We start from the raw sequence: 25,809 nt of genomic DNA on the forward strand, positions 1-25,809 counted from the left end.
ATCAGGTGTCGTTTCCATCTCAGGAAACGCCATCTAAGGTTATTTGAAAAAAAATTAAACATTTATAATTTTACATTTTCAGTTTGTAAAATTTTATGATGTATATAGGCAATAATTGATACTGATACTAATAGTAATATTTAATAATAATCATTATATTTCTTCATTTTATTATATTTAGATTTGTAATATTTTTTAATTAAATGTAATCCAAAATTTTTTCATTTTTAATCAATAGAAATAGTTGTATCAATAATAAAATAATAATAATTAAATTATAATAACTATAATATGTAAAATTATTTTTATAAGATGATCATAACAAGTAGGTGGTGTTTCTAGTTGAAATGCCACCTAATGTTCGTAAACAACAAGCCATAGCATTTTATGAAAGAAATACCACATATCGTTTTATTTTAATTTGAAATAAAAATAATGGACAAGAAGGTGTTTCAACTTTCATTTTAACAGCATTTTTTATTTTAATTGTTATAAATATATGCTATTAAATCTCACTTTTGTAATAGTGTGGTTAAAGGACTTGAAACAGCAAAACAAAAGTGTAAGGACTAGTACCACAAACACTAAAAGAATAGGGAGCAAAAATTATATTTGTCTCATTTTTTTATATTTAAAAATTGTCTGAAAGTGGGGCACTACAATTGATTCACAACATTTCTTACAAATAAAATAAATATTTATATAAAGAAGACTTTGTAGGCATAGGCACCAACCGTGAGAAAAGTCATGTAAGATGTAGACGTGACAGGCATAAAGGAAATAAATTTAATTACTATTTCTCTGCATACATGCAACAAGTCTATAATAAAATGTATTTTATATTATGTATCACGGTATAAGCGTATTGATAAGTCAAAGAAGGGAAGTTAATCTCGTTTGGTAGCAAGGAATTGGAATTGGAAAACTATAATAGTATAGTGGATCTGAATTCTGATTTCATCAAATTGGTAAAACTGATCACTTTCACATTTGTACCCATGGAACCCCACTTTTTCTCTTGTGAATAGGTTTTAAAAATTTTTATTTTTCACCTCGCTTTCTCTGCCGCTTTCATTTGGAGTCATTCACATAATCAAAAACTCTTGCATAATACCAAATAAACAAGGATAAAGAGCAGCAGGCAAGTTGATAAGGTTATGCACGGAGGGAACAATTACTAATGAGCTAACAATTAGCGGTAATGTTATTATTATTTTTAAATTAAACCTCAATTAATTAACAAATGTATATAATGTAAATTCACTAGAAATAATTAAAAAATACAAATGATTTCAACATTTCTTACAGAAAAAAAAAACTAATGTGGGAACACCTCTATCAACAGGAGAGAAATTTCTGTCAAAAAACTAAAAGTAATTAAAGTAATAATTAATTAGAGGAAGTGGATTTTATAAAACAACTTCCCAAAATTGTAAAATAGCTCTCATAACTATAGGAACGAAGGTTAACACGATAAGCAAGGAATGAATGAATTGAATTTGGTGACTGTACCTGTATCATCTGAACTATTAAAATTTAAATCAATAGTTATGAATTTATACTCCACTTGATATTAATGAATGAGTGAATTATTTGAATTGATGATTTGGGTTTCAACAGTTCAAATGGTACATAAACTTAATTTGTGGACTAAATATAGTCACTAAATCCACACCCGGGATCGAATCTTGAAGCCATCATGTGGGGCCAAAATAGAAAATTTAGGAAAAATTTTAATAAAGACACCTTAATCATAGTTAATAAATAAGAGAATCCAAAAATTCTGAAATTTCACTATAATTTAAGGACACTATAGTGCAATTAAAATGTTGAGAGAATTATTTGACTGTCCTTGTTGAAAGATATTTGTTTGTCCATTATTTTAAGTTGTTCATTTACATTTATATTATTATTCATTGTCCTATTGTTTGTTGTTTGTTCATTACTTTCAGTTAATAATGCAACTTTTTTCACAACTTAATATATTAACAACTATTATTAATATGATGACAACACTTGAAATAAAATCAACTGAAAGTAATAGGCAAATAATAAATAGTAGGACAATAAAAAGTTAATGTAAGGTAATGAACAATAGACAATAGAGAAACGAACAATTTGTGTTTGCATCATCCAGGTATGTTTTGTAGAGACGATTAATTTTGTCATTTTCCTTAACATTTTAATTTTACTTTAGTGGCCTTGGAGTACAATGAAGTTTCATAGTTTTTGAGGTTTTCCTTTTTATTAACTACAATCAAAAGTCTTTTTGAAATTTTCCTGAAAATGGCACTACAAGTCTACAAATTGATTTCAACATTTCGTACAAATAAATGTATTTATAAAGAAGACTTCGTGGCATGGCACCAACGGTGAGAAAAGTCATGTCAGATATAGAGGTGACAGGTACAAGAAAAATAAGTTTAATTACTGTTTCTATTCATGCCTGCAACAAGTTTGTAATAAAATACATTTTATATTATGAATATGTATTAGCATATATAGCGTAATATAGGATAACATATAATTAGATTTAATTTAACATATTAGGATTATCCAATAGGGATATTTAAATAAAGATATTGATCCATTAGATTAGCTTTGATTATTTATTTATTATTATTTTATATATAAATATCTTTAATATTATATTTAGATTTAGGATTTGAGATTTGAATTTAAATTATTATTATTTTATTATTTTTATATCTTTATAAATAGAGTTAGGTTTTTCATTTATATTCAGTTTTTGAATATTATTGAATAAGAGTTTTTGAGAGTTTCAATTTTCTCCCTCCTTCTTTTTCTCTTCCTCTTCTTTATCTTCCCTCTCACCTTCCCGTGTTATATCAATTTGGTACCAAAGCTAGGTTTTCATTACACTTTTGTTGCTAATCTTAAAAGTACAACTTTTTTTATTAAAATTTAGATGTCCAAGTAAGGTATAACGAACTCACTATTTAACATTACTGACTGAAATGTCTTCTTCTCCTTCCACAAGTTTGTTCACCATTGGATCTTTGAGGTTTGCAATTTCTTCATATGTTTTTTTGCAATTTCTTCATGTGTTTGCGGCATTTTGAATAATTTTTCATTTTTTATTGATATGACTTTTTATATTCCCAAAAAAGAGAAAGAAAAGAGAGAAAAGGAAAAAGAAAGAAGAAAAGAAAAAAATTATTATGATGCTTAGTTGCCAATATAAGCTAAAACATATACATACATTTGGACACACATTTAGATTATTGGTGTGAATATGCTGATCTACCACAATATGCTCAATGGTACACATGTAGTGAATATCAACAACGTATGTCTATTCATTGCAAGATACTTATCGGCAAGAGAGCTATTGGTATGGTTATAAAGAGCAACAATATCAATATACAAGCCGTCAACAATATGAGCATACTTATTATGACAATTATGAGCATCGCTATCTCTAGTTTAAGTATGCTAATCATAAGCGATATGAGTATAAAAACCAATATCAGCATGAGTACATTGAGAAATGATAATATAAGTATCTTAATAGCCATCAACATGATTATGTTTATCAATACGAGGATGGTATCCATTGTCATTATGAATAAGCTGACTTTTAAGAGGAAATAGACCAAATTATAGTTAAACTGGGTTGCTTTCAGCTAGAACAGAATTGTTATTTTGACAAGTTTACAAGGGATTATGGTGAAGTTAAGAAGGCAACATATGGGATTAAGAGGATGGTTGATGAATTAAGGAAATAAATGGAAGAACAAGAATCAAACAAATCAAAAATGGCAGAAGCTCTTTCCTTGCTAGTAGAAGATTATCTAAACAATGATCAAGTTGTCCACTATAAATTAGAACAAGTGATTCTTTCTCAAATTGTTCATGGCAAGGATCAATCTTATCACGTTACAACTATTCTTTATCTGCAATTTGCATCTCCCAAGGTTACTTCGTTACTTAATGGTCAAATCCAGCAATACTTTGTCTATTGGAAGGTTTTTCAGATATTCTACATGATCAAACTATTCACTCTTGCTGGAGTTTATTCTTTTTCTATCTAATTTGTTGGAAGGGATTCCTCGATACTTACCTATATCAAATTGCTTGCTCTTGCAAAAGCTTGCTTTTTCAATATCTCATTTGTTGGAAAGGGTCTCCAAATTCAAGCACTCCATTGAAATTTATCTCGCTCTTCTGTTTTGAAATTTGTGCCTTAACTTTAACTCGTCAGGAGCCGAGTTCTTCAAGCGTGAGAGCAATGGTGTAATATGAGATAAAATATAATTAGGTTTAATTTAAGATATTATGATTATTTAATAGGGATATTTAAATAAAGATATTGAACCATTATATTAGCTTTAATTATTTATTTTATTGTTATATTAGATATTAGTATCTTTAATATTTGATTTAGATTTAGAATTTTATATTATTTTTAGATCTTTATAGATAAAGTTAAATTTTTTATTTATATTCAGTTTTTGAGTATTATTGAATAAGAGTTTTGAGAATTTCGTTCTTCTCCCTCCTTGTTTCTCTCTTCCTCTTCTTTATCTTCCCTCTCCCCTTCCTATTTTACATTAGTATATCGTTAGGTAAGTCTAAAAAGAATAGAAGTTAAAGTAAATTAAAGAGGCCTCTATCAAAATTTAAATGTAATTATATCGTTCGTTAGCAAGAAATTATTGGAATTGGAGAAGTGGAAGCGTAAGGAAAAAAAAAAGGATTGTTTGGTATTGGTGTAATGGATTTGACTTCTCATATAATCTAGTTTCATCAACATATAATCTAGTTTCATCAAAATTGGTGAAATTAATCACTTCCACCGCGTTCATACCCATGGAATGATGGAAGTCACTTACTTCCTCACTTTCTTAATAAAAAAAAAAAAAAAGCCCCAAGTACAAATCGAACATGTTTTGAAATCTCCTTTTTCATCTCAATTTCTCTTCCTCGAAATTTTGTCTAAAAGTGGGCACCAAAAGTTATATTTTTCCGTTTTTTACATTTAAAATTTGTCTAAGAGTGGGGCACTACAATAGATTTCAACATTTCTTACAAATAAAAATAAATATATTTATAAAGAAGACTTCGTAGCATGGCACCAACGGTAACAAAAAAAAGTCATGTAAGATGTATAATTAAGGAAAATAAATGTAATTACTATTTATATGCATGCATGCAACAAGTCTGTAATGAATAAAATATATTTTATATATTACGTATCAGCATATTGATAGGGAAGTCTAAAAGAATAGAAGATACTTCAGTAAAGAGGCCCGTTATAAAAAAGATTAAATGTAACCACTACACTGGCTTGTTTAGTAGCTAGCATGTAATTGGGACTAGAGAAGCAGAAGCAGAAGTGAAATTAAAAAAAATAAATTACTTGGTAAAATAGATCTCACTTCTCCATAGAATCTGGTTACATTAACATAGGTGAAATTCAAATAAATGAAAAATTACTAGTTTTTAATTTATCATTGCCTAATGAAACCCCCCCCCCCCTCTAGGAGCTTAATTATGATTGTGAGGCCCGTGAGGGAGGGTGACCAAGCGTGCCAGCTGTTTCGTCTTTGACTACACATGCGTCAGAAGTAAATCGGCGCCAGATAACGCGAGAGGGGATGACGCAGGGAGCAGTGACGTCGACACAACCTGGCGTCGTGCCTGTTCCATGCATATTATATATGAGGGCGAGAAGGAAGTTGAGCAACACAACAAAAGCTAACCGAGAACCCAAAATCGATCAAAATGGTGAATCCCAGGTTTCGGGTTTATGCCAGCAGTTACAAGCAATTCAAGTCTCTGGGTCATCCCAATTACAAGACGGTGCCCGAAAATGAAGTCCTCGAAGGCCACGTGGCCCTGGCCTTCGCCAGAGACTACGACAGTCGTGGGAAATCCACGCATGGAGATTTCCGTCCCTATTTCAAAATCACCGACGTCACTCCCGAAGACATCCGCCGATTCAAAAACAACAATAGCAAGTTCAAGTTCTTCCTCAGCATCGGAGGCCGGAGCCAGAAGTATCCCTTCTCTCTCACCATCGATGACGTTGACAACGCCGCCGCCTCCCTCAAAAAGATCATCCACAACTACCATTTCGACGGCATCGACGTTTACTACCAACACATCCATCCTCAAGTCCAGCCCGAGCAGTTTAGGGAGGTTCTGACGCAGCTCATTACGCGGCTCACGAGCGAATTCCACAATCTTGAGGTTTCCATCACCGTGCCTCCTCCTCTCCATGACAACTACTACAAGCCTCTGTTCGATGATTGCCAGGAAAAAATCCACCACGTGATTTACCAGACCCACTCCGCGGCTGAGAAGGATCGTGTTTCCAATGTTCACCAGCTCGCGCTCAAATTCAAAGGCCTCCTGTATCCCGTGGACAAGCTCTTTGCTGGCTATAGCATCCTCGACACCGACTGGAATGTTGTCCCGTTGCCCGTCTTCCGTGTGGCCGTTCATAAGCTCCTCTCGGACGGCCTCGTTTCTGGGCTCTCCGACTGGGCTGCCATCTGCTGTGACGACCCGGAGAAGTGATCCGCTACACGCCGACCATGGCTTTCCTTGTGGCTCATACATATACACACTACTAAATAAAGTATGCAGCGCACCAACCCTGTGGTCCTGTGCCTGCTTTTTCTGTATTTATGTCCATGTTTGATGTTTTGCACAAGTTTCCTTGGCTTCCGTCTCGCGTGTACGTGCATGTTATTTTTGCTTTGTATCTTTGCATGGGTTGTAGTAATAAAAGTATCCAGTTGTGATTGTGATTGCTCGTTACTGCTCCTCCGTACGTTCTTTTTCCTCGGCCTCTAACTATCACCTTCAAGCTTCAATTAAAAATTCTCCATTTTTTTGGTGCAGAACTGTGAGTTTAGCTTATTAATAAATTTTAATCCCGACGCTTTATCTCTTGCCAAGTAGCCCACTTATTCCAAACCTGTTAATTTCCAACATGAACCCGAGTTTTTTTAATCTCTTTCTTTTGGTAAAAATGTTTTATGTCCTTCGCCCCTTTAACATGTATTTCAACCAGCCTGGTTTCGGAGCTCATGCATGATGAGCAATTTAGATCCTTCGGATTTTTAGTCTTGATGGTCAAAAGTTTAAAATTATATTTTTATTTTATATTTATTATTAAAATTATAAAATTTTAATAAATATATTTCATCATTAATCTGAGCAATATAAATTTAATTTGGATGGTCTAATTTAATATTAATTTTTTATAATTTTTATAAACTGAATATTTAGATACATTTTGAACAATCTAAATTTAATATTAAATTTTTTTATAAATTTTATAAATTTTTATTTTAGTAAATATAGTATCAAAAAATAAAATAAAAGTAATCTTCAAACTAAAATTTTTAAAAAATAAAAAAAAGTTGTAACTTAAAAATTTTAAATTTAAATTGTTCAAAGTACATCTGAATTATATTTTCCAAATTGATGGTAGGGTAAATTTATTAAAATTTATAAATTTTATTTTAATAAATATAAAATAAAATATATAAATTTGAACCGTTCAGATTGTTTGTCATGTGATCCGCACCGAAACCAGTCTTGTATTACAACCCTCCATGCAAAAAATATTTAATTTCAGAGCAAAAAACTGCGTCCTTAGCTTTTTTCGCGAGACCCGCGGCCTTTCTCTATTTTATTTTCCTCCTTTCAAATATGTGAAAAAATAATAAGATATAAAATCAACTGTACTGAGGAGCCTTTGGGAGAATTTGAAGCTTATCCTTTATTCATACATTTGATAAATGCTATTGCCTATGATCATAAGATCCCACCTCTTATACAAATCATTTTTTTGCCTTATTATAAAAACTAATAGGTTAATTAAGTTTATATATGGATCATGTCACAAATACATAACATCTTGAATACTACTTAGAGTTACGTTCAATAGCTTGTATAAGGAGAGAATAACCTCTGTTTCTTTTCTTTTGTTTTTTTTTTTTTAGGTGACGTAGCCTCTGTTTTTTTCATTACCTGGTAAAATAGGCAAAGTCATCAGCTGGGTTACGATGGACGAGTTTGAGAGACTATCGAATAACATCGAAGGGGGCAGAGTTTTCTCTCTCTTTTAGCGGTGCTTCTTGTGCTCGTGTGTTCTTTTCTTCCTCCTTTCTTTGCGTGCTAGTATGTTTGGGTTTTTAGTTTGGTGGTGCTGTTTTCGTTCTACGATGAATCTACATGGTTGTAGTGCATCTCGTTTGTCTTTCTGTCGCAAGCACTATCTGTTTATGCTTGTTCTATTAGAAGAAGTCTCGCATTTAAAAGATAAATTATAAATATATGAGTTTAAAAAATATTTAATTAAATGATTTAAGTTATTTTAGTAGAGTATAATATCTTTAAAAATATTTAATATAAAAAAAATTAACATGACATCATGAGTTATTTGATAAAGGACAGGAGAAAAGAGAGAGAAAAAAGAAAGAAAGAATGAAAGATAAGAAAAAAGATAGTAAAAAATAAAAATATAAAGAGAAGGAGAGAAGGAGAAGGAGAAAAAGAAATTTAGTACACTTGAGGCCTCTGAAATTAAGAAAAAAAGTACAGATTCATGTAAGAAAAAAATAAAAAAATTAAAAAATAGAGTGAGAGAAAAAATAGTTTTTTTTTACCAGTGGAGAAAAAAATAGTATAGAAAATACTAGAAAAGTCTTACATCTAAGTGGCTGTTTGGATTATAATCCATTTTTTGACTCAAAAAATCGATTTTTCTGAGCTATTACCCAACAACCCATAATCGATTTTTTTCGAAAGCTAACGATCTGAGCTTCTGCCAAAAGTTTTTTAAAAAGTATTGGGAAAAATTATAAAGAAAGGCCAAAAAAAATTACAAAAAAAACACACAATTTAATAAAAATAAAATTAAAATTTTTTTTCTTAAAAAATTCAAACTTTGTATCCTCAAAAAATTAATATTTAAAAATTAAATTATATAATAATTTATATAGTTAAAATTAATTTTAATTAAATTATCCAAACATTTTTAATTCTGTTAAAATTAATTTTAAAAAAATAATATCCAAACAGATTACATTTAATATAATCAATTATGATTAAAATATATCACTTAATCAATTATTTTTATAATCTATTATAATCAATTAAAATCTAAACGAGTACTAAATATTATAAGATGGATAATAAATATACAAATTTAAAAAATATCTATCAAAAAGTTTAAATTATTTCGGTGAAATATATTATTCATGAGCATGCTTTGTATAAGAAATTTAACATGTTCATAACCATCGTCAGCTTTACGCTTCTAAGCTTCAGGCTTTAATTAATTTACGTTGGAAGCTACGCGGCTTTATTATGTTCGTTATTTTTTGTTCCTCTTTGGCTGCTGCGTTCATTTTGCATCAACGAACTTGGCTCTTGCAAGGTTACACTCTCTCTGTTTCAGCACGGACTGAGTCTCAATCGCTTTCTAAGATTTCTTTTTCATCTTTTCAAGTGTGGGTTCGCTTCATTGGGTTACCGATGGAGTTTTATACCAAATCTATTGCTATATTGGCAATTTATTTGGCAAATTTCAACGTCTTGATTGTCACAGTTTCAGTTCAAACAAGGGACTTCGCGACCTACAAAGCTGCCTAGAGTTGAGGATAATCATCGCTTTGAAGACATATTTAAACATCTTCAGAAGTTTTTTAGCATTGCTAAGTTGGTAGGCTCAACTACTTCTCACGTGGTGTTAAGTGTATTCTTTTGAATCCCAAAGTTTTTTCTTATGAGCAAGCCCATTTTCAGTCTCCTTTGAGCCGAGCCACATCTAAGCGAAAATTTTCAGCTAGCATTTCTAAGCTTGTTTCGATAAATCAGACTATCAAGAGGACTATATTTACCAGTCTTATTCACGGCTCTGATCGTGAAGGAGGGAAACTAAGAGAAACCTCTCTTAATGCGGTTCTTCCTAACAACCATGGTGAGTTTGCTGATCTTGGATTTGTTACTGTTACTAGCTCAGTTCGGTCCCACCTCAAATGCAAGTAGACTCTGTTCTTTAGCAGTGGGACGGAGTTGGGATTTTGTGATGTTTTTCCTTAAAAACCTCGCGCACTTTCATGATTTTGCTGAGGATCTCCAGTTCTCCATGCATTGCAGCTGCATGGAGATCCATAATGTTACGCTGCAATGTTTTTCTCTTTCATCTTGTTCTGTTTTGTTTGCTCTGTTTTTATTTTCAAAAAAAAAACATGAGTTTGAGGGACGGGTAAAATTTGTTGTATGATTATATCACTGATGTCACGAAACAAAGGCAAAGAAATATGCAAACATAGTTACGTTGTGGCCAAAACGTTATATAATGAAACACAAAGTAAAAATGTTGAATCTTTGGCATAAAAGAACTCACAATTATTAGCTTGAGAAGTAAGATCAGATCATCAAACATAAGAAAGTACATACAACAGACTGTAGAATGTATAGGAAGAAACATGCATGCATGCATCGCTGGGTCTACTACATAGCAACATTGTCTCCAACATATCTTGGCTGAGGCTCGTTGGAACAAGTGGTTTTGAGAAGATTCCAGTACAGTGGAATCTGTTCAAAAGTGTACAAGCACAGAGGTATCAACATCATGGCATAAGGGCTAATCTTATGCTTGATTCTCTGATCTAGTTCAAAGAAATGCGCCGCGCAGAAAGAGACCAACAAGGAGACAACGGACAGATAGAACGCAGTCAAGCCAAAGCAAAGCTTCAGAGGCAAACTTCGAAGATAATCAATGGCTTGCTTACGAGAACTAAAGACAGCCACAAATGCTGCCAAGGAAGTAATGGATGAGCAGAACGCAACCAGAACGGAGAAAGCAAAAACGTTGAAAGCAAGTTGGCCTCGCAGGATAGGTTTTCCAGTGTCATCGGTGCCTCCTGGGACAGTGAACGATGCAGCATAGGTGACACTGACAATAAGTGCTGCAACTATAGCGTAAGAACCAGAGGTGTCCTTGAGCCACTCGTTGCTTTCTTTGAGGAGGTCCTTGTGCTCCTTTGCGAAGACCTCGTCTGGAGTGTTATGATCGTCGTTTATTTGAGAACTCAGGTAAGCTGGCATGCTGTCTTTCACGTACTTTAAACGAGAAAATATTTATAGTATAATTAATGATAATCACAAGAACAATACATCCACACGTTTCAATATTTGTATATGACATGCCTGCAGTGATATTATATCATGATTCACAATTTTACATACCTTAAACCAGAGGGCTTCATATTGCATTTGCATGACAGAGCCATGAACATGCCGAGGCATATGATGGAGTAGAAGGGAGGCCATGTGCAATACATTATTTCCTTCGCTATCCACATCCTCTCTGAGTATATGCCAAAGTGGGTGATTCTTCAATAACTTGAGCACATGGGTTTGCCTTTTTTCTACGGCCAAGAGAACCACGTTTCTTCTCCTTGGGTCGGTTTTGTCGTAGATTGCCACCGGATAAACTTCAAGGATTCTCTTCACCAGTTCTATCTGACCATTTGTTATTGCCACTAACAATGGTGTCGATTTTTTATCGTTTGTTGAATCATGTTCGCTGTCGTCGGACTCAGAAGTTCCTTGTGAGAGTTGTTCCAAGTTCTGGTAGCCATACTCAGAAGTTCGTCGTAAGAGTTCTTCCACAATCTGGGCACTCCATACATGTTTCTCTTTCATTTTCCTTATTGACCCTTGTGAGACATGTCCCCAAACAAGGGTCATTATTAGTTTTAATTTAAGGAGTAGAGTGAACGTATATATTTTCCATCACAGTAAAAAGAATCAAATAAACCTTGTCTTCGATGCCTCTTTCTTGGATCATCAGCTTTCAACCCGCCAGAATTTCGAATAACTTGCCCGTCCACTTCAGTTTTCAGCTCTTCTACTCTACAGACTTCACAGAAAGAAACGTGATGGTATATGTTAAAGTTTTCTCTTTCTCTCTCTCTCCAAATATATATATGGATTCAGACTAAGAACAAATTAACCATTATACTTACAATTGTAACAAAGTCTTTGCCACAAAGACATGGGAGTTCCACTTTTGAAAGCGGAAGGTATGGAGGCAAGGACAAGAAGAGGAGTATCTCCGTCTTTATCTTTAGCACCAACGATCTTCTGCTTTTTATACAGATGAATGATCTGAAGTGCAAGATCTGGCCAAGATCATGAATCATTAATACGCACACACACAAAGTCTTGTTTTCTGTAACTAATCTCTAATATAATACAATCAATTCATGACTGCTTACATACCAAGGTATTCTCTTTGAATGGTGAAGTGAAGTATAGTGTCACCATTAGTCCTCCTCCAGCATGGTTTATTTGTGCCGGCGGTGATGTTCTGCGTCTGATTGGTGGTGTCCTGCATCTGAATAGTGGTGTTCTGTATCCGATTACAAAAACAATGAAGATAGAGAAAGGTACGTTTGTGGCCGTTGAGAGCGGCAAGGAAAAGAGGCGTCTCTCCTTGCTCGTTAGGTTTCGAAGCCAAGTCTCGATGAACGCGTAGTATTCGGTCACATATGGAGGCAGAACCTCGCGTGGCTGCACAGTGCAGAGGAGTGTCTTGTTGCTCATTCGTAGCTTCCAAGGTTTGTCTGGCAACTTGGACGTCGTTAACGTTGGTATTCTCAATCTCATCGACCAGCTTTATAATGATGTTTTCTGGTGCGCCCAGACTGATAGCCACGTGCAATGCAGTGTCCTGCGATTTGGCGATCTTCGCGGCCTGAATCTGAGGATGAGACTTGTATAACTCTATAACTTCATCCCATCTTTGTGCCAACACTGCTTTACACAGACTCTGTTCTTGCTTGATTACCTGCCTTGCTGCCATTTTTGGAATTATATTTCTAGCTCTATATTGATTGCTATGCCACTTAATTAGACTGAGTTGGCCGATTAGTAGTGCCTCTATATATGTGTGTGTGTGGGCGCCCGCGAGATAGATGAGAAGTTTGTCCATTTAAAAGGTAAAAAAATTTAGATTTGGATAAAGTGAGGGTCACAACTCCACTCATCACTCAATGAATATTTCGTGTAACACATAACAATTATTGATTTAATCCAGAGATTGTCAATTTTTGTTATCTGATACTAAAAAAAAAATATATCAAATCTTACCTCTTGATTAGATCACAAATCATATATAAGCGGTTGATATGAATTTTTAGAAAAGATGACACACTTGAAAAGTGTTTCAATAAGAATGTTATAATTTTTTGGAAAGAAATATATTTTTATAATTTTCAGGTGTTAATGAAATTTAATGGCATGCATGGTGATTAAATTTGAGCCACTCACTATAATCAAATATGTAAAAATTTTCTCTTAAGTTCTTCTCTAATTTCTTTGGGTATGTTCATGAATAACCTTTTTCTTTTCTTTTAATTAAGTTCTTACTTCATTTTATTTTATTTATAAATTACTTTCAATATGTTTTACTGAAACTTAAAAAAAATTGAACTTCATTAACTCTATTTTAAAATTTAATAAATTTTCACCTTTCTCTCCTAATAAGGACAAAAAAAATTCTTTTTAATAATTTTTTTAGCATTAAATAAGAACAAAAAAGTAAAGATGAACATTAAAAATAGTGAAGTGCCCTACAAATATGATTAAAATTAATCTTATTTTTCTGCCATATAAATAAGAGCAAAGGAGTATATTTTATCATATTTAGATACTTGTCTGGACAGACATGAACATCAACAACCCTAATAGATCCAAGAGTTTTTAGTCTTATTTGTTTTCGCTTGATGCTTTCATGGATTATCAACAACAATCTATCAATTTCCTCCAAATCTGTCCTCTTTATATAATTTGCTATAACTAAAAGCTTTTGTGGGCTCTTCAGCAAAGAATTTTGATCTCAAATATTCTTAATTACAATGTAAATTTCTTAATTTTTCATTTTACTCCCGTTTCACATTTAATTTTGAGAAAAATTCAATCAGCTCTCCTTAACCTAACATAATTTAAGTTAACCCCCAAAACTCTAAAATTTCACTATAGATTTGGAGGACTCAAATGAAATTAAAGAGATGACTCAAATAATCTTATTGTCACTAGTGATGCTAGGTGTCTAAACAATTTGTGTAGGGAAGATGACCAATTAACATAGGTGAAATTTGCAACTCTCACTATCAACATAACACCACTATAAATTTGCAACTCTCATTTTCACCTACGCTAGTTGTTCATGTTCCACACATTAGTTGTTTATTTTCCCTATACAAGTTATTCATATGTCTAGTTTAATTTCACCAAGGATAATAAGATTATTTGAATCATCTCTTTAATTTCATTTCAGTCTCCTAAATGTGCAATGAAATTTTGAAATTTTGAGGGGTTGATTGAAATTAGATTGGATCAAAGAGGCTGAATGAAATATTTCCTTTAGTTTCTGTCGTAACGACCAGCCTAACCAGGAGAGGATCCAATTGGGAGAATTAATTCTTATTTTTGTTTTTGTCTGGTGCTTGCTTGCAATTTAATTAATTAATCCTGTTCCAGATTTCTTGTATCTTCCCGGCACTTGTAAAAGGGGAAAATGAGACATGCTTCCTTTGGCAAAAAGAAAAGGGGACAATTAAGGGCTTATTTAATTTGGTTTTTATTTTTAAAAGCAGTTTTAATTTTAAAAAAATGGAAAAAAAATATTTGGATGAGTGTTTTAAATTTAATTATTTTAAAATTTTTTTAAAAAATAAAAAATTAGAAACAACTTAAAATTATTTTCATTTTATTTTTCTTACTTTCAAAATACATTACATTTGATTATTAAAAATTATATTATCTTAATCAATAATTATCATATGCAATCACTATTAAACATCGGTGATTATTATTATCGACTGATGTCTAATTATAAAATTGTTTTAAATTAACACAATCAAACAAATTTTCTTCTTATTTTGTTTTGAAAAATAATTTTAAAAACTATGTTGTAAAACAGTTAGAGTTTGTTCCTCAACTATTTACTCCAGAGGTATATTAAATTTATATATAATACAGTCATGTCTTTTAACATTTGAAAATGATACAATGGGTACGTTATCATTACAAAAGCTAACTTTAACAATTAGTTGATTGAAAAAAATTATAAAAAAGACCTATAAAATTGCAAATAAGTATTCTATCAGAAAATTAATATTGATGAAGTCTATAAAATATGGTTGATCAAAATTTTTTTTTATGTGGATAAGAAATAACATTTATATCATGTTATTTGTTTGTAATTTAAAAAAATTAATTTATATTAATTTTCTTTTAAAACATTTATGCATGATTTTATATATGGGTCTTTTTTTATAATTTTTGAGATTATTTTTTATAATTTTGGAGTCAATTAATCATGAAAGTTAACTTTCTTAACTATGGGGTGCTCAATGCTGCACTTCGAAATGTCAAAGGGAAAATTATACCATAGGATACAAGATGCTCTTGAGCGGATAGTTGAAATGAAAAATGCCCCTTTAATCCATTTAAAAAATGAAAAATATGATCAGAAACCAAGCAAGCCCTAAACTTCTTTCATAATTAATGATATTTCTTTTTCCTTTTCATGTTTAATGTTTTGAAGGATTTCAATTAATTTATACATACAAATTTTTTTTGAGTTATATAAATGTAAATTTTTTGGTTATATAAATATTTTTTTGAGTTAATTCACTCCATTAACATCGGCTGCCATATAAATATAAATTGTGTCTTTTAAGCTATCATGTCTTAGCTATATAGAGAGAGAGAGTGTGTGTGTGTTGTTGTGCCACACTTGAAGTGATCGTGGCTAATTAATAATTAAACAGCTATGGGTGTGGGGATTATATCATTCATACCAACAATCTGCTTTAAAATTTGCAGAATAATAAAAACTGCACCAGTCATTAAACCAATTAAAAACTATTATTTAATGGTTAATAATCAAAATTATAATTAAGTCAGATTAAGCCAATTATGAATAAAGCATTTTATTAAATTTATAAATATATTTGTTTAACTGTTTATTGGTTCAACTAAGTGGATTAACTCAAATTTCCCTAATATGATAATTTGACACAATAATATCTTGGGAGAATGACAGATAGATCTTAAGAGGACTTTAAGTCTCAACTAATTTTAAAATATCAAACTCTAGAGATTTAAAAGTTCGGCTTTTAATTTTGTAACTTCATTGTGATAAATTTGCAGTTTATTTTTTTATATTTTAATATGATTAAAAAATAAATAAATTTATTTTTTCTATTAAAATCTAAAAAATATATTATAAATTCATCACAATAAAATTATAAAATTAAAAGCTAATTTTTAAAATATCTAAAAGTTTTGAAATTGGTTTGGACGTAGTTAAAATTAATTGATTCCTTCAAGACTTATTGTCTTTTTTCCTAATAAATTTGGCACAGTGTACGGCGAGATCCCAAAAAGGAAGGGCTGTGTATGTATTGCTTGTATTCTTATTTAAGAATTACAATTAATAGAGCAATGCAAGGAGCTGTTGAATAATATTAAGTAAAATGCAAAATAAATATTGAATAAATTGTTTAATTTATGCTTCCTACTAGGCCTTTTATTAAATATTTAAATTTAAATGATAGGTAGGGTTTCAGGGCATGATTTGCTGAAAATTAAAAATAAGTAATTTTTAGATATTGAAGAGATTTTATAAAAATTTTATTTATAGAGATTTTATAAAAAATAAATTTTAGTTTAGGTTTGGTTATAATAATAAAAAAGTGATCGTTAGTTAATAATTTTTTAATTTTATAATATCTTTCTTATTTTTTTTTATAAAGATGATTCATTATTTAATTATGTTAACATTTTATAATATTTTTGTGTATCTCACATTTTACAAAAATAAGTAGAGCGAATTGGCTGATTATTAGTGCCTCTCTGTCTCATTCTATATGTATATATGACACATGAGAAGTGTGTCCTTTTAAAAGGTACATAAAGATTCGGATTTGGATAAAGTGAATGTCGCAAATTCATCTACTTAATGAATATTTCATATGACACAATAACAATTATAAATTTAATGAAATGCCTGTCAAATTTTGTCATATGATATAAAAAAAAAAATCAAATCTCACCTCCAGATCAAATCACGAATTAGATTAATAGCTGTTCTGAATTTTAGAAGGGATGACTACACAGAAAGTGTTCTAGTAAGAGGTTTTTTGACTTTTTGGAACAAAATGCATATTTATCATTTTTGGGCGTTAATGAAATTTAATATTAGCTTGGCTATAATTAAATATGTATTGAGTCATGACTCATGAGTGAGTGAATTTTTGAATATAAGACCAGAAAAAAAACGTGCAAAGAGATAATGATCAAATCATGCCAAAATTATTTTGAATTTGAGCTACTCATCAAATTTAAGTATGTAGAGGTTTGTTCTCTCAAGGTTCTTCTCCAGTTTTCTTTGGGCGTGTTAATGCACAGAAACAAACCTTTTGCTTTTCTTCTAAACTCTTATCATATTAAATTTTTATAATTAGGTTAAAATATATTTTTAACCTTAAAAATTTACATATTTTAATTTAATTTCTTAATTTTATAAAATATTTTTTAAGTTTTCTAACCCTAATACAGTTAATTTCAAATTCAATTATTGTTATTTTTTAAAAATTAACATAAAAATTAAATATTTGAGGTTGTGTTGTTCGTATTTAAAAATTTAATATATTTTTTTGTAAAATTAAATATTTTATGATTAAAAAATTAAAAAGGTATTTTACAAATTAAAAATTAAAGTAAAATGTTATAAAAATTAAAATATTATTTTTTCATAATTTTATTCTTGTCTAGACGGACATGGGTGAACGTCGATAACCTGGATCCCAATGTGAGAAGACTAATTAATGCCAATGTACGGATATAGTTCTTACTTTTCTTTTTGTCTGGTGCTTCCTTGTAATTTAATCTTTTCCTTTTGTCTTCAATTCTTGTATCTTCTGTGCACTTGCAAAAAGGCAAAATGAGATATGCTTCGTTTGAAAAAAAAAAAAAAAAGGAAAAGACGAAAATTATTTTAAACTTCTTTCACAATTCATCATCTTTTTTTTTTTTTTTTAAATAAGCAATATATCCGTTAAAATATTACATGAATAGTAGTCTAGGCTCTAAATTCTTGTGATGTGCGATAACTTTTCTCACCTTTCAATAATCTAAAATCTTACTTTAAGTATTTTACAAGATGTGTGGCTTACTCACGTATTCATGTAACACTCATTCCTTCTTATTGTTTCTTACATGGGAGTGGGCCTTGCATTTTAAAAAGTAATAGCCATTTTTCATACTTAATGATGAAGTTTTATATGAATGGAATTTAGAAATTAGGAAAATCTTTTATGCATTTCAAAAGTTTGAGATTAAGGATATTATTTGCATAATAATTTATGAAGTATATTATTCATTAACCCTTTCCTTTCATGTTTGATGTTTTGAAGGAATATTTCAATTAATTTATCATACAAATATTTTATTGAGTAATATAAATATAAATGTATATAAATATAACTTTTTGAGTTATTGTATATTTTTTAATCATTATTCTTTTCTTGGTGTAAGAGAAAGGAAAAAAGAACCAATGTGTCTTTATTTTGAGCCACTTTAATAAATAAAAGTAAACTTACGTAACAAATAAATGTGTCCGTCAAATATTTGGGTGCAGGCTAATCAATGTTTTCAGATATTTCTTCCTCTCTATTTTCCGGCGCTTGCTGGCTTTCTTATATCGTAATATTCCATGGTCTTGATTTATTGTATCCAAAATTATTACACTCGTGAGTTTAAATAAATTTATAAAAAAATATAAATTTATATCACCAACTTAAATTATAAATTCATAAGAGTTTATTTTTATTAACAAATAATCATTACAATATTATTATAATTTAATTTAAATATATTAAAAATATAAATAATTAAAATTAAATCTATCTATATTGATAAATTATCATATACAAAATATAAAAATTTTAAAATAGGGAAACTTATTTTGGGTACTTTTATTTTATTTTTTATTAATATTATTTTTTGTATTTCAAGTTTTTTTTCTTCAAACTAGGTCTTATGACTTTTATAAAATGAATTCTTCATAGTATATACTTAACTAGCTCAATTAAAAAAAAATTGATGAGTTAAATAAGTTTAACTAAATTTGCATTTAGTCTGAGCTTATAAATTAGTTAACATTATTTTGTAAATTAAAAACATAAAATAGAAAACTTAGAGGTAAACTCATGAGTTTAACTGAGTTTGTATCTAATTTGAGTTTATGAGTGAGTTGATATGATCTTATAAGTTGAAAACATAAAAATATTAAATTCATAGAGTCAACTTGAGAGTTAAACAACTATGATTGTATCATTTTTTGGTTTCAAAAACAGGAAAATTGAATACCAGTACTTCCTTTATAAAAGTTGAGAAAAATTGAAAGAAAGACAGATTTTCTTCTTCTATAATAATGGTTGTGTTTTACCGGATTTTAATCATTTCCATACTTTTCTTTCAATACTTCTCTTCATATCTAATTTTATCTATTCATTTAATTATTTACTTGACTTAACGGTGTAAGATTATTAATTATTACATTAAAATAAGTATATTATTTATTTAATGAATACAATAAAGATTATAATCCTATTTTTAAGAGTATTTAAGTGATGATAATAATAATATGTTTATTCCAGGGATTATGCAGCTTTTCATCCCTTATATTTGAAGAGTTGTTGATTTGATCATTAAATTTAATTTTATTATTTCAGTATTTAACGTTTGCTTTAGTTAATTATCAAGTCTTTCCCCTTCGAAAAAATGTTGATGTGTAAATTAGGTTGTTAATGTGTAATATATATTTAAATTAATTAATACACATAAGTGAAATCTTCTAGCTTTAATTATTTACGTGGTTGATTTTACTATTTTTTAATTTCTAATTTAATCTACATTGCCTTTTTTCCTGAATATGTTGTTTTTCCGTTCCTATCCAAGTCAACACGCTTGCTTTCCACATTAATAAATCTTCATATGGCTGCCACGTCATCATTATATTCGCCATGTCAGATTAATTTAACGGTCTTGACTTCTTTCATGAGATTAAATATTACTTAGATTAGATAAGTTGATAAAACATTAAGGATTGAAATGATAAAAACTAAACAAAAGAGACTAAATTGATAACTCCCTCAAACATAAGGGACTAATAGTTATGTTTTTTATTTTAAATTTTATTACGTAAAATAAAAATTGAAAAAATAATAATTCTTACACATAAAAGTCGGGGAGGGAGGGGGGAGAGAGAGAGAGAGGAGATTTAATCAGATATTTAGATTCACTCGCAATATTTGAGAAGTCAGAGAAATTCTTAAATATACTGTCAGTTCACCACGTTACTTATATTCTCTTGATAAAAATATGCAAATTTTAGTGTTTATATTTTGCAAGGAAAAAACCATTAAGGGGGATGCTGGTTTTTTTCCACTTAAAAAATATAAATACTAAAGTATTACTCCCTCTAGTAAAAAAAAATGAGACATTTTTAATCTAATTCAGCCTTCAATTAAATAGTTACTTGTTTTTAACTAATCTTATCTTTTAATATTTACTCTTATTTAATAGGATATTTCACCCTAAGAAAATATAAAGTCATCCAATCAATAGGAACACTTTAAAAAAATAATGATTACATTTTAAAATTAAAAATATCTTATATTTTTTAATATTTAACCTCTCAAAAAATATTTTATATTTTTAAACAAAAGGAAGTATAAATTAAGTGCTTGCTGTGTAAGATTAAAATAACGTGACTTGTTCTCATCGAAAAAAATAATAATAATAACGTGACTTGTGTGTTTTTATTAAAAGCATAAGTGATGTTGTACACAGTGTGCATACGTAAGAATTTGTTGAAAGAGCTGGTTTTTTTTTTTTTTTTTACTACACTGTTAGTTTTTGATTTGATATACATACATATATATATATATATATATATATATCATTTGTTCGTTGTATGAGTATATCATTTTTTTCATATATCATTTGATATCATGATTCATGAAACAAGAGCCAAAAGAGATACACATACATACTTGTAGCCAAAAACGTCATATAATATAACGAAAAAAAATTAAAAACGTTGAATAATTAATTGGCATATATAATAAGAAAGTCACAATTAATTGAAATTTATAAATAAGTAAATTTATTTTAATTGTTAGTTTATTTAAGTGAATAAAATATATTATTTCTGATTCTCTTTGTAGTTGTCTATCAATTATTTCACGTATTTTAAAAAAAAATTAATTTTTTATATAATAAAAAATGATATATATTTTCATTTTTACTTTACTTTTAAATCTTGATATTACTACATTAAATACTTTCAAATCAAGAAAATAATAAAATTAAAAAATATTTAATTATTATAAAGTGTCCTAAATTTTATACTAAAAAATATTTTTAGAAAGTGTTTTAAATAAGATTAGAGGAAGTATTTATTAAATTACCCCACGTTTAAATCGTTACTTGTACCTCAAGCAATCACACTAGAATTAAAGCGGTTTCATTACTTAATTCAACGTGTCGGTACTATTTCCTATACTATATTCTTCATTTTCAACGACAAGCTGATGTAAATAAATATAAGAGTCATTCAATCAAGAAAAAAATGCAGTTTACATCTCACCCACTCATCATTTATGTATTTTTGTGCAATACATGCGTCAAATTGTACAATTCATTATACCATCATGACACCAGAGCGAAAGAGATACGAGATACAACGAAATAATGCTTCATTTTCAAAAAGTAGATTTTGCAACAAATTTAAAAAAAAATAGAAACTTTCAAGCTTCTGCTGCATACAAGAAATCACAAGATGATTAAAAAAAAAAAAGAACGAAATACAAATAAGAAACGTGCAATTCTCTCGATCTACATGGTAACATTGTCTCCCACGTATCTTGGAAGAGGCTCGCTGGAACAAGTGGATTTGAGAAGATTCCAGTACAGTGGAATCTGTTCATAAGTGTACAGCCACAGAGGTATGAGCATCAACGCATAAGGGCTAATCTTTTGCTTGATTCTCTGATCAAGTTCAAAGAAAGTCGCAGCGCAGAAAGAGACCAACAATGACACAACGGACAGATAGAAAGTAGTCATGCCAAAACAAAGCTTCAGAGGCAAGCTTCGAAGATAATCAACGGGTTGCTTTCGAGAACTCAAGACAGCAACGAAAGCTACCAAGGAAGAGATGGAGGAGCAGAACGAAACCAGAACGGAGAAAACGAAAATGTCGAAAGCAAGCTTGCCACGTAAGCGAGGTTTTCCTGCGTCATCAGTGCCTCCAGGGACAGTGGACGATGCGGCATGGGTGACACTGACAATAAGTGCTGCAACAACAGCGTGCGAACCAGAAGCGTCCCTGAGCCAGTCGTTGCTTTCCTTGAGGAGCTTCTCGTGCTCTTCTGAGAATATCTCATCTGGAGTTTTGCCTTCTTTGTTTATTTGATAACAGAGGTGAGCTGGCATGTTGTCTTTCACGTACTTTAAACGTACGAGATAACATTTATAACATGATTAATGATATAATTAATCACAAGAAGGAATGCGTCCATCCACATATTTCAATAATATTTTTACCCTGCCGACGCATTTTAATTTACACTCCTTCCAGTTATTTATAATGCATTATCTATTGGTTTAATTTCTCAGTACAAAATCTCTTATAGAGTTTAGATTGATGAATTATGAATATTTAAATTTTATATTTGCAATCTTGCATTTAAATTTTACATTTAAAGTACATGTATTTAAAATTATTTTTTGGATAATTTTAAAAAAACTCAATGAAAAAAGAGAAATGAATTAAGATTTAAAATGAAAATTAAAAATTAAAAATGACAAGTTTATTTTTATTTTTTAATCAACAAGAGATAATAGAAGATACAAAAGTTACAAGGTATCAATAATAAAAACGTGAAAAAAATAAAATTTTTAAATTAATTATAATTTTAGATGAGTACAATATAGGGGGAATTTAAAATTATAAAGGAATTATAATTTGAAATAAATTAAATTTAAATTCATAAATTTTTGTATGTTCAACTGAGTAATTTGATCTAAATCTAAATCCAAATTCAAATGATATATTCCCAATAATCCAAACACATCATACAAGTTTTAATAAAACATTGCAACAATAGTAACAAGCTTTATCATAACAAGGTTGACTATATGAATGTATAGCACAACAGCATTGTACGGTATTTTATCAACAACTAAATCCTTGGACATATTATTAATCAAAATGTCTCTTTCAAACCAATGATCCATTTTCAAAAATGACTTTGCACTTCGACATAACAACAAGTTCTGTGGCTTTATTTACAAATATTGTTGATTAAGATACTTTTAAAAGCTGTCATTTATTTTTGACATTTAACTAATTTTCTAATTACTCTTAAAAGAGTAGTTAATAGGACCTTATATGTAAAAGATTGGAGGGAGTAACTGGTTATATTTTTATATGACATGCATGCAGGGATTCTGTTCATACCTTAAACCAGAGGGCTTCATATTGCATTTGCATGACAGAGCCATGAACATGCCAAGGCATATGATTGAGTTGATAGGAGGCCAGGTGCAATACATTATTTCCATCGATATCCACATCCTCTCTGAGTGTATGCCAAAGCGGGTCATTCATCAGTGACTTGAGAACATGGGTTTGCCTTTTTTCTACAGCCAAAAGAACTATGTTTCTTCTCTTTGGGTCGGTTTTGTCGTAGATTGCCACCGGATAAGCTTTAAGTATTTTCTTTACCAGTTCCAGCAGACCATTCTTTGTTGCCGCTAACAATGCTGTCGTTTTTTTTGTCCTTTGCCGAAGTTTTTCCTGCCAACTGGTCCTTCATATATAAGATACATGGAGGTTGTTTATTACTATTTTCTAATTTACCTTGTGCGTCTTGCTGGTTCTGTTTATCCTCCTGATGACGCTCTTCTTCGCTGTAGTCATACTCAGAAGTTAGTTGTAAGAGTTGTTCCACAATCTGGGCACTCCATACATGTTTCTCTTTCATTTTCCTTATTGACCCTGTAGAGAATGTCCCCAAAGAAATGCATTAGTTTTAATTCAAGTACTGCAAGTAGACTGAAGGTACTTAATTATTTCCCATCAAAGTAAAAAGAATCCAACCTCGGCTCTTTCTTGGATCATCATCACCTTCCAACGAGGTAGAATTTCCAACGGCCAGACAAACTTGGCCATCCACTTCAGTATCTATTTTCAGATCTTCTTCTCTAATGCCTTTACAGAAGGAAATTAAAAAGTTCACTATAGTATTTTAAAACATAAGAACGGAAATAATTAAAGTGAACACAACACGAACTAACGTGATTGTATATATATTCCTCTCCCTCTCTCTCTATTTATATATGGATTCAGATCAAGTTAAATAATATACTTACAACTGTAACAAAGGCTTTGCCACAAAGACATGGGAGTGCCCCCTTTGAAAGCGGAAGGAATGGAGGCAAGGACAAGAAGAGGAGTATCTCCATCTTTACCTTTAACACCAGCGATCTTCTGGTCTTTGTACAGATGAATGATCTGAAGTGCAAGCTCTGGCCAACACCATCATGCATATCATTAATACACACGCGCACACAGAGTCTTGTTTACTGTAAATAAGCTCAAATACAATTAATTCATGAGTACTGCTTAATTACATATACCAAAGTATTCTCTTTGAATTGTGCAGTGAAGTATAGTGTCACCGTCTGTCCTCCTCCACAATGAAGTGGTGTTCTGCATCTGACTGCAAACCCTATGAAGAAAGAGAAAGGTATGTTTGCGGCCGTTGAGAGCGGCAAGGAAAAGAGGCGTCTCTCCTTGCTTGTTAGGTTTCGAAGCCAAGTCTCGATGAACGCGTAGTATTCGTTCACATATGGAGGCAGAACCTCGCGTGGCTGCACAGTGCAGAGGAGTGTCTTGTTGCTCATTCGTAGCTTCCAAGGTTTGTCTGGCAACTTGGATGTCGTTAACGTTGGCATTCTCAATCTAATCGACCAGCTTTATAATGATGTTTTCTGGTGCGTCCAGACTGATAGCCACGTGCAAAGCAGTGTCTTGCGATTTGGCGATCTTCGCCGCCTGAATCTGTGGATGCCTCTTGTACATCTCTATAACTCCTTCCCATTTTTGTCCCCCCAATGCTTTGTACAGTTCTTGCCTCAATAATGCCTCCATAGATTCTGGAATTATGTAGCCACTTAATAATTAGAGTGATTGAACTGCAGGGCTGATTGATTAAGTGGCTCTCTCTCTCTCTCTCTCTCTCTCTCTATATATATATATATAGACATGTTCTACAAAGGTGAAACGGTTCTCTCCAGGTTCTTCTTCTCCTTCAAATGTACGGACATGTTTCTTACTTCTCTTTTTGTCTGGTGCTTGCTTGTAATTCAATTAATCCCGGCCTTGTTCTTTACTTCTGGTATCGTCGTGTTTCATGTTTTGAATGATTCCAAATAATTACATAAGCATATCATTTTTTCCTGAGTAGTTACTTAACTCCAATAATCTTTGTCAAGCTTAATTAAAAGTAGATCTGTTTTAATTAATGCCGCTTTTTCCCCTATTTATTATAATATTTGAACTTGCAATCTTTTAGTAATCAAGTCTCTTTTAATCTACCATGGTTGTGATTTTGTTCAATTCAACCAATTGGTTTTCAAGTCATGGTTTGATTTATTCTCTTGCTGGGATCA

At 30.7% G+C, this 25,809-nt stretch overlaps 3 protein-coding genes across 6 annotated transcripts; 1 reads left to right on the plus strand and 2 right to left on the minus strand.

Annotated features, from left to right (window-relative positions):
• The first annotated feature begins 5,732 nt into the window (after nt 1–5,732).
• On the plus strand, nt 5,733–6,770 carry LOC129290323 (ruBisCO-associated protein-like). The gene has a single exon (XM_054927065.1). It carries the CDS (start codon nt 5,749–5,751, stop codon nt 6,544–6,546), a length of 798 nt encoding a protein of 265 aa, XP_054783040.1. The 5' UTR covers nt 5,733–5,748; the 3' UTR covers nt 6,547–6,770.
• A 3,730-nt stretch (nt 6,771–10,500) lies between these two features.
• Nucleotides 10,501–12,859, minus strand: LOC129290941 (uncharacterized). The gene is made up of 5 exons (XM_054928004.1): nt 12,277–12,859; nt 12,021–12,176; nt 11,813–11,914; nt 11,239–11,711; nt 10,501–11,112 (listed from the first exon to the last, which is right to left on the minus strand). The coding sequence occupies exons 1-5, from the start codon at nt 12,857–12,859 to the stop codon at nt 10,501–10,503; spliced, it is 1,926 nt and encodes a 641-aa protein (XP_054783979.1).
• Nucleotides 12,860–21,833: 8,974 nt separating this feature from the next.
• Nucleotides 21,834–25,321, minus strand: LOC129291857 (uncharacterized). Of its 4 annotated transcripts, none has more exons than XM_054929411.1 (5): nt 24,775–25,321; nt 24,508–24,663; nt 24,236–24,346; nt 23,594–24,133; nt 21,834–22,581 (listed from the first exon to the last, which is right to left on the minus strand). In XM_054929411.1, the coding sequence occupies exons 4-5, from the start codon at nt 23,741–23,743 to the stop codon at nt 21,970–21,972; spliced, it is 762 nt and encodes a 253-aa protein (XP_054785386.1). In that variant the 5' UTR covers nt 23,744–24,133; nt 24,236–24,346; nt 24,508–24,663; nt 24,775–25,321; the 3' UTR covers nt 21,834–21,969. The 4 variants fall into 3 exon arrangements, 2 of the variants coding, with proteins under 2 accessions (XP_054785386.1, XP_054785388.1); XR_008588780.1 differs by having other exon boundaries at nt 21,834–22,517; XM_054929413.1 differs by lacking the exon at nt 21,834–22,581 and having other exon boundaries at nt 23,075–24,133.
• Between the last annotated feature and the right edge of the window lie 488 nt (nt 25,322–25,809).

The sequence above is a fragment of the Prosopis cineraria genome, unplaced genomic scaffold, assembly GCF_029017545.1.
Source record: "Prosopis cineraria cultivar Desert tree isolate PC_DT_omini unplaced genomic scaffold, ASM2901754v1 PC13, whole genome shotgun sequence".
NCBI classification, from domain to species: Eukaryota; Viridiplantae; Streptophyta; class Magnoliopsida; order Fabales; family Fabaceae; genus Prosopis; species Prosopis cineraria.